Below are 12,447 nucleotides of genomic sequence, written 5' to 3' on the forward strand. Positions count from 1 at the left end.
ACTTTAACGTCTCTTATACAAGAAGATATTTGCACTATCTAGGCTATAGAAGTTAGTTGAAAACTTGTTAAATCAATTACAATGCCCTTCTGAAAAGAAATATGTATAGACTGGTTCTTTGGGAAATGCTTAAAATAATCTAATTTATAAGGTAGATCATTTTAGAAAATGAAAACATTTGTGTATATGACCACAATTATGCCTCACCTATGGGAGAGAAATTTGAGGCCAACCAACCATTGTCTCTTATTGCTATGCCACAGAGTAAGCTTAAAACGCATTTCTTCGGAATTGTCATTGTCAAACATCGCAACTGACCTCCCCCTGGAGAAAAATTCATGTTTTAAACCTTGTGTCTTTTGCTGTAATTCATCATCACAGAATTGTCATTGCAGAATTTTGCCTAATACTGCATGTCCACATGAGACTCAGCATTTAGTGTGACCTTTGCACATGATCTACCTGGAAAATTTACAGAAGTTACACAAATCTGAAAGTACTATTATCACTGATGGTTAAAATGGTGTCCTAATGATTTGTGGACGTTTCGAACACTACTTGCTCTTGCTTTTCCCAGCCCCCTGCTGCACTGAAATTTAATCGGTTTTTCTGTATTTTTTGCAGCAAAGCTGTCACAGGCAATAACATATTTTTGCATATGTATCAGTTTGGCTCTAGTGCAGATTTTTGTTCACACTGGACTCCTACTGATATGCACTGATTTAAAGTCTAAAAATGAAACTTAATTTTATATAGCTTATAAGGAGTCCCTGGAGGGTATTGGATCTTAAAGCTAGTATTTTTCAGACATAATCAGCAGGAATAGGTAATGTATTACCATTAGGGACATTAGCAGCAACTGTAACAAAAGAAAACAGTAAACATAAATGCTCTTAGCAACTTCATACGTTACAACAAATATTAATGTAAAATTACACAAATTAGAGATGCAGTTTAACATTATTCAACATGTTTATTCATAATGATTGTTTCATATTTAAAGAACACCAAAATATTGTGTTTTATCAGCCAAGGACAATAATAGTTTAATAGTAATTTATTTTAAACAGCTACTGATAATACAACCAATCAACACATTAAGTGGTGCCAACATTGGCATCTTGCTAAATAATCTCTAGACATTGCACAGAGAGTACATCTTTCAAAGATAAGTCAACAAGAGCAATCAGAGCAGAAAATTAGAATTTGGTATCTTAGAATTAAAATACAGCTAAACTAAAGTTTTAATTGGGGTGATCTAAAAGGGCACTTGATGTAATGATCTCTTTCATTTGTTACTAATTGTTTGTTCCTGATGAAGAAGAAACATACACAGGAATGTTGCTGAATTGAGTTAAGATGGCAGTTTCCTTAGCAGCTATGTTTTATTGTTAAAAACAAAAGAGTGGGGAGGGGCAAACAACCATGTAGAAACCCTCCAGCTCATTTCATATCACAAGAATTATACCAGGAAGTTCAGGGTCAGGTATAACAAACATGAAATAATTTATATGTGCTTGAAAAGAGATTAAATGGCTTATGATAATGTTACATAGGTGAGCCGATCTAAAGGGACACCTCTGTCAAGCTAACAAGTTAAGCCAGAGTAGAAATTCCCAGTTCAGACTGCTTATGTTGTCTCCTGCAAGAGGGCTGGTATCCTAGAGTATATCTATAAATGGCCCCACTTCCGCTTCATTTATAATTTCAGTTGAAAATTTTAGTCTCCGTGAGGCACCTGGGTGGCTCAGTCTATTAAGCATCCGACTTTTGATTTCAGTTCAGTTCATGATCTGCACTCAGTGTGGGGTCTGCTTGAGATTCTCCCTCCCTTACCCTGGGCCTCTTCCTGGGTCTCTCCCCTGCTTGTGCTCTCTCTCTCTCAAATAAATAAAATCTTTAAGAAAAGAAGAGAAAAGAAAAGAAAAGAAAAGAAAAGAAAAGGAAAGAAAGAAAGAAAGAAAATTTTAGTCTCTGATGTTCACAGACCAAGGAAAAATATCTCCTACTTCAAAAAGGCATTTTGTATTGCTGAGTTGATAAGGATAGAAATTTTAGCTCTAATTTTTACTAATGATTTTCTAAAGGATTTTAGGAGAAAGCATGTGAAGAATACTTGTTCTGTGTCTTACATGTTCTTATAATCTCATTTTCAAGAATCTCAGAATATTACAAAATTCTTTGATTAGCAAAGAGTAAATCAACATACATGTATACCTCTTATACAAGAGATTCTATTACGTATTGTATAAATAAACTTTACTTTTACCATATACTCTTGAGATATACTGTCAAATAGTCCCCTAAAAGTTATTCTCAGTTTATTATAACCATTTTAAATTACTTTTTAAAAATAACGCACTATTAGCACACTAGGTTTGGGATCCCTTGCATATATTATATACCTCAAGAAAAATATACCAGTACTGTAATTTCTAGTCAACAAATTTATAGAATCTACTATATGTAGGCACTCTCTGGACTCCACGGGACAAAGGACCATATGAGAGAAAATGTCCCTGCCTCAGAGAGTTTACATTTAGTGCAGAAGACCCTGCATAAAGTGATAAAAAAATACATGAATACATGAATGACAATACTACACGATAATAAATGATAGGAAGAATTCTAAGCAGGGAATAACAGAAGGCTATTTCAGATAGGGTGGTAAAAAAAAGACCTTTCTTCTTTTTTTTCTTTTTTTTTATTTATTTATCTGAGAGAGTTAGTGAAACAGAGAGCATGTAAACAGGGCAGAGGAAGAAGCAGACTCCCCCGCTGAGCAGGGAGCCCAACACGGGGCTCAATCCCAGGACCCCAGGATCATGACCCTAGCCTAAGGTAGACGCTCAACCGACTAAGCCTCCCAGGTGCACCAGAAAAGACCTTTGTTGAGTGGTGACTGAACAAAGGTGAGATGGAGTAAGGGCATGAGCCACACAAAAATTGGGAGGAAAAGCATTAAGGAGAATGGAAAAAGAAAATCTCTGGTGCAGAAGTCGATTTTCTTGAGAAATGGAAAGATGAGCTTTGTGTCCAGTGTGATCTCAGTAGGGACTGGTGGAGATACGTGGGTCTTGCCAGGATCATTTGGGATTATATAAACCATATCAGATTATCACTTATGTAAGAGCTTCAGTAGAATTTTCTTCTCGGTTCTTTTTTTTCCTGGTTCTTATTTTTTAGCATGCTTATGTGCTGCCCTCATTTAGCTTTAGATCTAGATATCCTAATTAGAAGCTATTGAACCTGCCTGGCAAAAATATCTGTCTTCCTACGAGAGTTTAATTAGATTTAGAAATTTTGTGTTTTAGTTGAAGTGCTTGTCCTAGTGAATACGGAGTGAATATACAGGAATGAAAGAATTTGATAAGTTGGTTCTTTTTCAAAAATGTTTTTAAGTAATAATGAAATGTGCTTTGCACCAAAATATTACAATTCTGAATGCCTTCTTTGTACAGGGGCTCTTGAAAGTTGCCATAGATAATGCCAGAGCTCAAGAAAAACAAGTCCAACTGGAAAAAACAGAGCTGAAGATGGATTTTTTAAGGGAAAGAGAACTGAGGGAAACACTCGAGAAGCAGTTGGCTATGGAACAAAAGAATAGAGGTATTTCTGAATTTCCAAATAAGCCTAATACTTTCTATAAAATATATAACAGAACACTACTCTATGTTTGGTAATTTACTATGAGACTACAGCTTTTTTGTTAATTTACTTATAGCTGAGGTTTGCATCAGGATTTGAATCCTGGGCTCATTGTGCTTTTTCATCTCCAGAGTATAGAAGAGTTTCTCTTCTATTCATACCTCAGGGAATTGAAATATATCTGTTATATCATTAGTCACATAATTGTTATTGCTCATAGAGCTTAGCAAATAATTTTAAGATAAGAGTGAGCTCTGATGAGAGCCATGAGAAAAAATTTTATATTCATTCACAATTGCCTTTGAAAAACTTAAGAGTTAAAGTCATAGAGCTAACATAGAAAATACTGATTAGTCAAGCGAAGCAGATTTAGTAAGATATTTATCAACTGAAATTGAAGACTGATGACTATCTGAACAAATGACCAAAGTTGAGTGTTTGTATAATTTTCTTTCTGAATGCCTCATTTTCATCCAACAAGGTCAAGTATACATTAGTGTAGAAACCCGTATGAATTTTTATTGGGTAAAAATAATGATATTACCAATCTATGAATTGCTTCTTCTAACACACTTTACAGTGCATGTATAGATAATTTTGAAGGTCATTCATATTTGTGTGTTTATATTATGTATGAGATTAAAAGTATTTTCTTTACAACCAACTTTCCCATTGCCTCAACTCTACGATTCTCGTAAGTACTCTAGAGGAGGAGCACCTATTCCCACATTTAATAAGTATCCAATAAAAATATTCCACATGTTCTCCTTTTATATGTTTGATACCGTCATTTGAAAATCATTGTTCCTGTTTTGTTTTTCAAACCAGCAAGATTTGGTAGGTTTTTACATTAGTTTTTATAAAGCAATAGCTAGTGGGTTCCTGGAATGAGGCTGATTTGGGAAAACCATCATCACCCATGTAGAGCACTCATCTAGATAATGTGGTTTCACATAGATTTAGGTACTAAAGTAATGAAAACAAGATAAACATTAATAATGGGATGTGTTCTTTGTGGGTAATGAAGATTGGTCAAAGGGTTCATTATATAGAACCATTTTTCATGAGACAGCCATGTCTTGATTTTGTTCTCACCTAGAGAAGTCTTTTTTCTTTTCCTTTTTTCTTTCTAACAAGACTTAAAGGTAGACACTTAAGTTCATAAAGTAATTCTTGGCTACTTGAGAGAACTTTAGAATTTTATTGGTTTGAATCATTTGGAAGACTTATGTTGTTTTTTTCTTTAACCACTAGAGGGCAAAACACTTCACAGATCACATCATGCACCTCCCATTTAATTAATTGTGAACAATAAATTAAAGGTAATAGCTATCAATAATTATCTATTATAAATGTGTCCATTGAAGCAGTGTACTACCCTGAAGAGAGAACATGACAGTACTATTCGATTCAATCACGGAAGAGGAAACAATAAGCAATCAATGGCAAGACACTGGGTATTGAGATTTTAGTCCCGTAAAAGTATACAATTCATATAAGTAATTCAGAAATTACTGTGTTTTTTTTTTCCAAAGAGACTTATAAACAATCATCTTTGGAAAGGGATACAACAGGCCAATGATTTTTGTTAAGATAAGCATTCGATTTTCACTCTACTAAGTAAAGGAATTAACATTTTTCAAAACCAATTTTGTTTTTACTATAAGACTGTAGCCAACATGTATTTTGACTTAAAAAAGTCTCTATTAATATATGTCACCAGCAGCAATAAACTCAACAAGTTAATGGTCTGCCACCTTAATAGTATTAATAATTATAAAAATAGGACATATGAAGATTAGAAATTAAAACAAATTCTTACTTGAACCTTTATTATCTTATTTTATATTTTGACTAAATACTGCATTAAATAAAAACGTTGTTATTCTTTCATCTGTAGTAAGAAATCAAATAGTAAACTTGGAGTGACTACTCCCTATGACTAATTCTACCAAAAGGGTATTCTTTTACTGATTCTGTCATATTCGCATTCACATCCACAATGCTTATCAACCAGGAAAAAGAAGATTCCAAAGAAAAACATTTGTGTGCTCCCCTTAGGCTGACTGGTTACCTCATATGCATTGTGAAAATTAAAATAATGATCATACTGAATGTATAGCTAACATATATTTGAACAGCATTTATTTGTTACTATTTATTGATTACATATTATATACAAATACTTAAATTGTCAAGTAGGAGGAAATATAATAATTAACTTTTTGTATCATAATCTGGTTTTGTATATCAATCCCACATTATTGTCAGCTGTAGCTGACATTCTTATCAATAAGGTTTCATACTCTACCAGATTTCAGCAGAGAAAAAGATAATTTTCTTGAAATATATTATAGCGCATATATATTTGTTTTGAAGAAATTGTTGATATCTCTGAGCAAATTACATTAGCTTTGCTCCCCCCAAAGACAGTTTCTATGTTAATAATTAAGAATATTTGCCCCTTATAGACAATCATATTTATTGCATTTTTTTTTAATTTCAAGAAAAAATTCTTAAAAACCCAACTGGTATAACTATTTAGTAAAACAGCTACAGGGGAAATGCTCCATTTACTATTCAAAATTGGTGCTTCATTAAAAGATAGAAGGCACACTTAAAAAGGTTTGTATTATTCTAACTACTCTGTACTATTCTGATTCAAGGGCAGAGACTAATCCACAAAATTCATTTAATCAGGCTTCCTTTATCAGTGTATATAAATATTTACTAAAATTAATTTCCCCTTAAATAGTCTCTCATTTGACAATTAAAGGCATCTTTGTAATAAGATAGTTCAAGGTTAAGTAAAAATTGGCCTCCTTGGATATTTTACTGGGATTTCTTTTAGGTAACGGTGGGATTTTTTGAACTTCCTCTGCATAGGTAGACTCTGTCCAGGAGGGGAGAAAAGGAAAAAAAAAAAAAGAATATTATTTGAAAAACATAGATTATTTGTAAGCATTGGTAGTTTGGAGCATCGCAAAAACTTTTTAAAATATAATATATTAACCCTCTTTTCTAGCCATAGTTCAAAAGAGGCTAAAGAAGGAGAAAAAGGCAAAGAGAAAATTACAGGAAGCCCTGGAATTTGAGACAAAGCGTCGTGAGCAAGCAGAACAAACACTAAAACAGGCAGCTTCTACGGATAGTCTCAGGGTCTTAAATGGTAAGAGGGGGCATCTTTATGCATGGCTAGCTAACATTTCACTTATTAGCACTAAAAAGACAATTTCACCCTGTGTTTGTCGAGCTATATATATATATAGATGTATCTGTGTATCTACTATCTAGTGACTCATTCAACTGTGCTCCTAGCAGAAAGCCTCGTGGGCAGCCATCCCCCAAGTTGGGCAATGGTTGATTTCATAGAAGCCTTCACCCGCCTGTTACTACTTAACTCTATTATCTGGAACCTGACATCGCTTTCCCGTGTAGCTAAGTCTGTCTCTACCAAAACAGGATAAATATTACTCGGAGAACGTCCCAACCCCATCCCGTGTCATGAACAATTTTGCATTACTTACTGATCTCTCCGAATATTTTGATCATTCTTATGGTTCTAGTCTCTGTTAAACCTTTACAAGATGCCAAAGATTTATGTAATTTTAATACAGCACCCAAGTAACAGGTTGCTCTTTTTTTAAAGGACAACAGCATCAAATGAAATATGTGTCACTCTTACCTTTCTGTGCTTTTAGACTCTCTGACCCCAGAGATAGAAGCTGACCGCAGCGGCAGCCGAACAGATGCTGAAAGGACAATACAAGGTAGGAATTTGCAAAAGGCTATAAATCTAGATCTTGCTATATGAGTTTTTCCTCAGCTTTAGCCTGCTATTCAAGCATGTAGCCTACCATCTGGGCCACATCAAAACAAGTTCAAACAAGGTCAAGTTCATCTTGCTTGTTTATATGAGTGAATTCATTTTGTGCTGATAGATTTTCTTTAAATTAACGGGTCATTTCTGTTTATACAATGCAATTAAAAAGGAATAATTAATTTTAAACAATGTATGATTTAATCTTGGACACAGTAAATGTGCTTTATTGAATGCTTGAAGCCCAGTCTAACGCAGGAAGGGTTTATAAGTTCTATACCATCTGAATAAAAGCATGGGTTAATCAGATAGGTAGTTCTTATTTTTTTTTTTTTTTAGGTAGTTCTTAAATTTGAAAATTTCTCCTTCTCATTTTTGTGACAGATACTGCAAGGTACATGCAAAATAGACTGGTTGAATGTTAACAATAAATAAGATTGTTTAGTCCTCTGTGGATTTTCTGAATGTTCTCTATGCCATTATATACATTTTAATAACACAAATCTGCTGAGCAAAATCATATATAGAATACTAAAGGGAGTTGTATTAAACACTCAGAAGAACTAAATATGTATATTGCCGAGACCATACTATTAGGAAAGAACAAAATCTGAAGGTAACATTTATAGTCTAACATCTATTCTAGGCAATAAACTCAGTCTAACAACATGAATACTAAACAGTAAAAAGAGCATTTGTTTTCTATTTTATTTTATTTTTTTTTTTAAAGATTTTTTATTTATTTATTTGACAGAGAGAGAGATCACAAGTAGGCAGAGAGGCAGGCAGAGAGAGAGGAGGAAGCAGGCTCCCTGCTGAGCAGAGAGCCCGATGCGGGCCTCGATCCAAGGACCCTGAGATCATGACCTGAGCAGAAGGCAGCGGCTTAACCCACTGAGCCACCCAGGCGCCCTGTTTTCTATTTTAAATGAAGATGGTTCTTCAAAGGGAAGCCTAAAATGATTAACTGCTATAATCCTCCCAATTGCTTTTATTTTGCATTTTAAGCTCAATCATTTTGGGGATTTTGTTTGACATTAATTGTGCTACTTAATCAGCTCCGAAAGTGTCAACTTTGGTTTACTGTAAAGGAAATATACTTTTGTACAGTATCAAATATCCAATAAGTAAAAATCAGAAACTTGCAGGAACATTCCTGAAGAACATTTTTGCCTATATTTATTTTACCTGAAACCATGATAATTATTTTTTAAATCCTGAGGCTCAAACCATATGTTATTATGAGATATCTCCTTGTATATACAAGATTAATGCAATTGTAGATGTAGAAAAGACTTTTTTTTTCAGAACATTATGGATATTAGCAAAATTATATGGGTGTGTTCATGTATAATCTTATTAAAATCATCAGATTTCTGTTGCGTCTCTTTTAAAAGTCGCATACACATGTTAACAAATGAGTAATAGCAAAGCCAGTCCTCTTTATCAGGGATGATAACCTCAATCAGGTCAATATAAATATCAGCCCTGATTTGTGTGTTCAGGAACCACTCATGCATTAACTTAGCTAGTGGCCAAAGAAGATCTAAAAAAGCCCATGAGTCTCCAGGTAGATGTGATATATATATTATCTGTTATCCACAGAATCCTCAGGGTTGTCAAATCAATCCAAGAAAAATTATAGACAATACATTCCTGCATATTAATGGAAGATTTGTTTTCAATGTTAAGAAGTGATTAGTCAATGATTAAACACCTTGCATAATTGACATAATGTTTATTCCAGTAATTTGCTATCAGTAAAATTTTGGTCATCAATAAGGCTAGGGTTATTTTAATTTGAATTTGTAAAATTCACATATATTCAAATATACACATTAATATGCATAAACTCTTGCTATATAAAGTTGAAGTTTTGACAACTCCTCTTTTCTATTGTGATTTGCTTATTCCAAGTAAAATTTTAAATCATAAATTGCCTTCCTTTTGTTATCCAAAGTGTTCTCAGTTGGGTAACAAAGAAAACACACCCAAACAACTTTATAATTAAGGCAATAAAACATTTGAAGAATAGTTATACATAGTGATTTAAAGCCAAATATAAATGATTATGGAGTTATTTAATGCTTTGCTTTAGCTGTAATATAAAATCTTAATCATTGAATTCATTTGTTCAGCCAGTCAATTAAAAATATGTTCCTTAATTCTAATGTGAACAATTAGCAATACTCTACTTCTTGTATACTTCAAAATGCATAATTAGTTTTCAGTAAAACCCCTAATTCATGTTCATGGTTTTAATTAGATAATATGATTTTTTCTCAAATGTAATAAAAAATATGGATGAATCTCTATTTTTATATTTTAGTGGCTAAAAAAGTCTTTTACCAAAAGTTGAACCACCCAAGACTTTTAAAATATCAGGCAAACCCAAGAGATCTTCTTTTGCTACTCTAACATCACTAAGTAAGTTTTTAGCCCCCTGAGCCTTTTTTTTTTTTTTCAAACCTAAGTCTAACTGAATACATTTCGAAGCCAACAGAACAAAATTAGCTGTGAACAGAAGAGATCAAAGATAAAAAACTAGTTAGTTAAGTTCCTAGTTGAAGCACAACAATGAGAAAGGCAAAGAAGAAAGAACCCGAACTCATTGTTAATTTGTGAAATGGTCTATGTCATGCCTTTGGGAGCCACGAGCACCTGCCGCGTCACGGTGTTAAGAACACCACAAACGTGGCCTGTTCCTCCCTTTGCTTTCTCCGTTTTGGTGTCCCCAATCCTAGGTGTTATGATACTCTGTATTCTTTCTCACTCCCAGTCCAACCATAAGTGAAATTATTCTGTGTTCCAAAAATAACTGAACTTACTTAGGAAAAAACAAAGGACCCATATTTCTCTATGCTCGTCATGTATTTATTTATTTTTAACATTCTGGCAATAAATAAATGCCATGCTTGGCCCAAGAGTTAGTCACCTAGCAGTTGGGCACTTAAATACTGCTCAAGTGCCAGGTAATTACCCCCAAATAAGCACCTCAGGTTAGTTAGACTAAACATTGCCTCATTGGCATTTAATACCACCGTTTCTGTAAAACTATAGAGTAGGGGAGGAGGGAACCAGACAGCAGTTTAGAAAATATTCCTGAGCAAAGAGGCCCTAAATAATTACTTACTTATGATAAGTAAAGTAAATCAGCTCATCCTACATAGGGATAAATTCTTCATTGTTGATATTTCTAGTAGCTAACTCAAAAATTCATGAGTTTGGTGGCGATATTATGGATAGAGAATAAACATCAAAAAATTAAAAAAAAAACAACTTGTTTCAGGAGCTGAATTATATGGTGATTAACTCTCATGCCTTGAATCTTGCAGATTTATATGGCATGATTTGTGTTGGAAAATTTTATCTTACTTTAAAGTTTTTTGTAAGATCTTTTGAATATGCAGAGAAGACTGAGTGCATATAAATACTCGTTGGACACTGTTTTGGACTAGTTAATAAATAGCCTCCAAAACCCTTTCTGCCCCCACACATATGAATGCCCATCCCCACACTATCTGTAGCCAAATCTATAATACGATGGCTTTCTGGAACTATGTTCTAATTTCTTCTTAATCTCTCTCCCTGGCAATTGCACCCACTTAGATGGTTTGTTTAACTTTTATGCTTTGACAATTTAAAAAAACACATCTCTCTCCAGACCATTCAGACATTTCTTAAGAGGTCCAGGTTATACCCAACTTTTATTTGGCTGTCTCTCTGACACTGCAAGGTTCAGTGCACAAAACCAAAAGGATCGTTCACTCCCAGCAAACCTCTCTTCATCCAGTGTTCCTTCCCTATGGAACTGTTATCTGCCCAGTCGGGCATCCTCAATCTATACTAAGGGAGAGCAGAGCACACATTTCCCTCTCTCATCCTCCACACCCAGTTACAGCTCTTCCCCTTGTCCTGGAACCCTCTCTTCTTTTTTTTTGATTTCCTGAAAGCCCCACATCTTCCTCCACCTATCAGGGACATAATTCCTTCCTCCTTGTCTTTACTTACCCAACGTTGAAATCTCATTTTTAGAAGTTACTGCTTCCAGGAATGCTTCCTTAAGACTGCACCCCCACCCCTGCAGGACCTCCCTGCCCCCTGGGTCTAACTGAGCCTCTGGAGGTTGTTACCATACCTCTCACTTCTCCACAGTCTCCTGCTGGGCATTTGTAGTTCCTTGTTCAATGTCTTCTTCCTCTCTCTGGAAGGTAGCCGAGAGGGTGTGAACCATGTCTATTTTGGTCACTAATGTGACATGTATGTTTGACACATATGTATGAATGTGTCAGGTGTTTGTGCCCCATTGACAGTGCTGAATGTTTGCTACACCGTGAAAGAAGGTTATCTGCCTTTGATGACTTAGGACCTGATTGATATTGTGAATGCCAAGGGTCCTCATTGTTCTGATATTTCTCAGACTTTGGTTGGAGAGACAGATGTAAGGAAGGGAAGGATAATATAATTTTACCTCAGAAAGTCAGAACTACAAATTTGGGTAGAATTAATTTTCATTTATCTGATTGCTGCATTAACAGTATGTGTTTAGGCTTCTTGTATGTGTGCATAGTTACTTTTTTGTTTGTACATTTGACATAAGATTTGGATTCTGTAAATATGCACTTACACCCACTTTTTTCCATTTTAAATATGTATTTAATTTAACATGATATGGTCACATTTCTTAAATAATACTTTCATGTGTTGTTTAATGTACATTAACCTTAAGCTTCTTTTTTAATTGCTTATAATTTTACATGAACTAAATATTCTTCATAAATTATTTAGGTTATCAATATATTGACGAACTATAACTATGTTATAGCTATAACTATGTTATAACAATCATGGGTTAGTGCTGTTTTATCTATGTCTTTTATCAATTTTAAGAGTTGGAAAGTTCACTTTCAAAATAGTAACTTTGGCTTCTCTTTAAGAAAACCTGTCTTTTTAAACCAAAAAAGAATTGGTAGAATCAA

The 12,447-nt window shown here is 34.2% G+C and overlaps 1 protein-coding gene across 2 annotated transcripts in view; it reads left to right on the forward strand.

Moving 5' to 3' along the window:
• The window catches only part of DACH1 (dachshund family transcription factor 1), a 425,210-nt gene that overhangs the window by 383,505 nt on the left and 29,258 nt on the right, over positions 1 to 12,447 (forward strand). For both annotated transcript variants that reach the window (XM_032315182.1, XM_032315183.1), the window contains exons 8-10: positions 3,462 to 3,609; positions 6,674 to 6,817; positions 7,350 to 7,418. In XM_032315182.1, coding sequence (XP_032171073.1) covers positions 3,462 to 3,609; positions 6,674 to 6,817; positions 7,350 to 7,418 — 361 coding nt within the window. The remainder of the gene's footprint in view (positions 1 to 3,461; positions 3,610 to 6,673; positions 6,818 to 7,349; positions 7,419 to 12,447) is intronic.

The sequence above is a fragment of the Mustela erminea genome, chromosome 15, assembly GCF_009829155.1.
Source record: "Mustela erminea isolate mMusErm1 chromosome 15, mMusErm1.Pri, whole genome shotgun sequence".
In the NCBI taxonomy this organism is placed as follows: domain Eukaryota; kingdom Metazoa; phylum Chordata; class Mammalia; order Carnivora; family Mustelidae; genus Mustela; species Mustela erminea.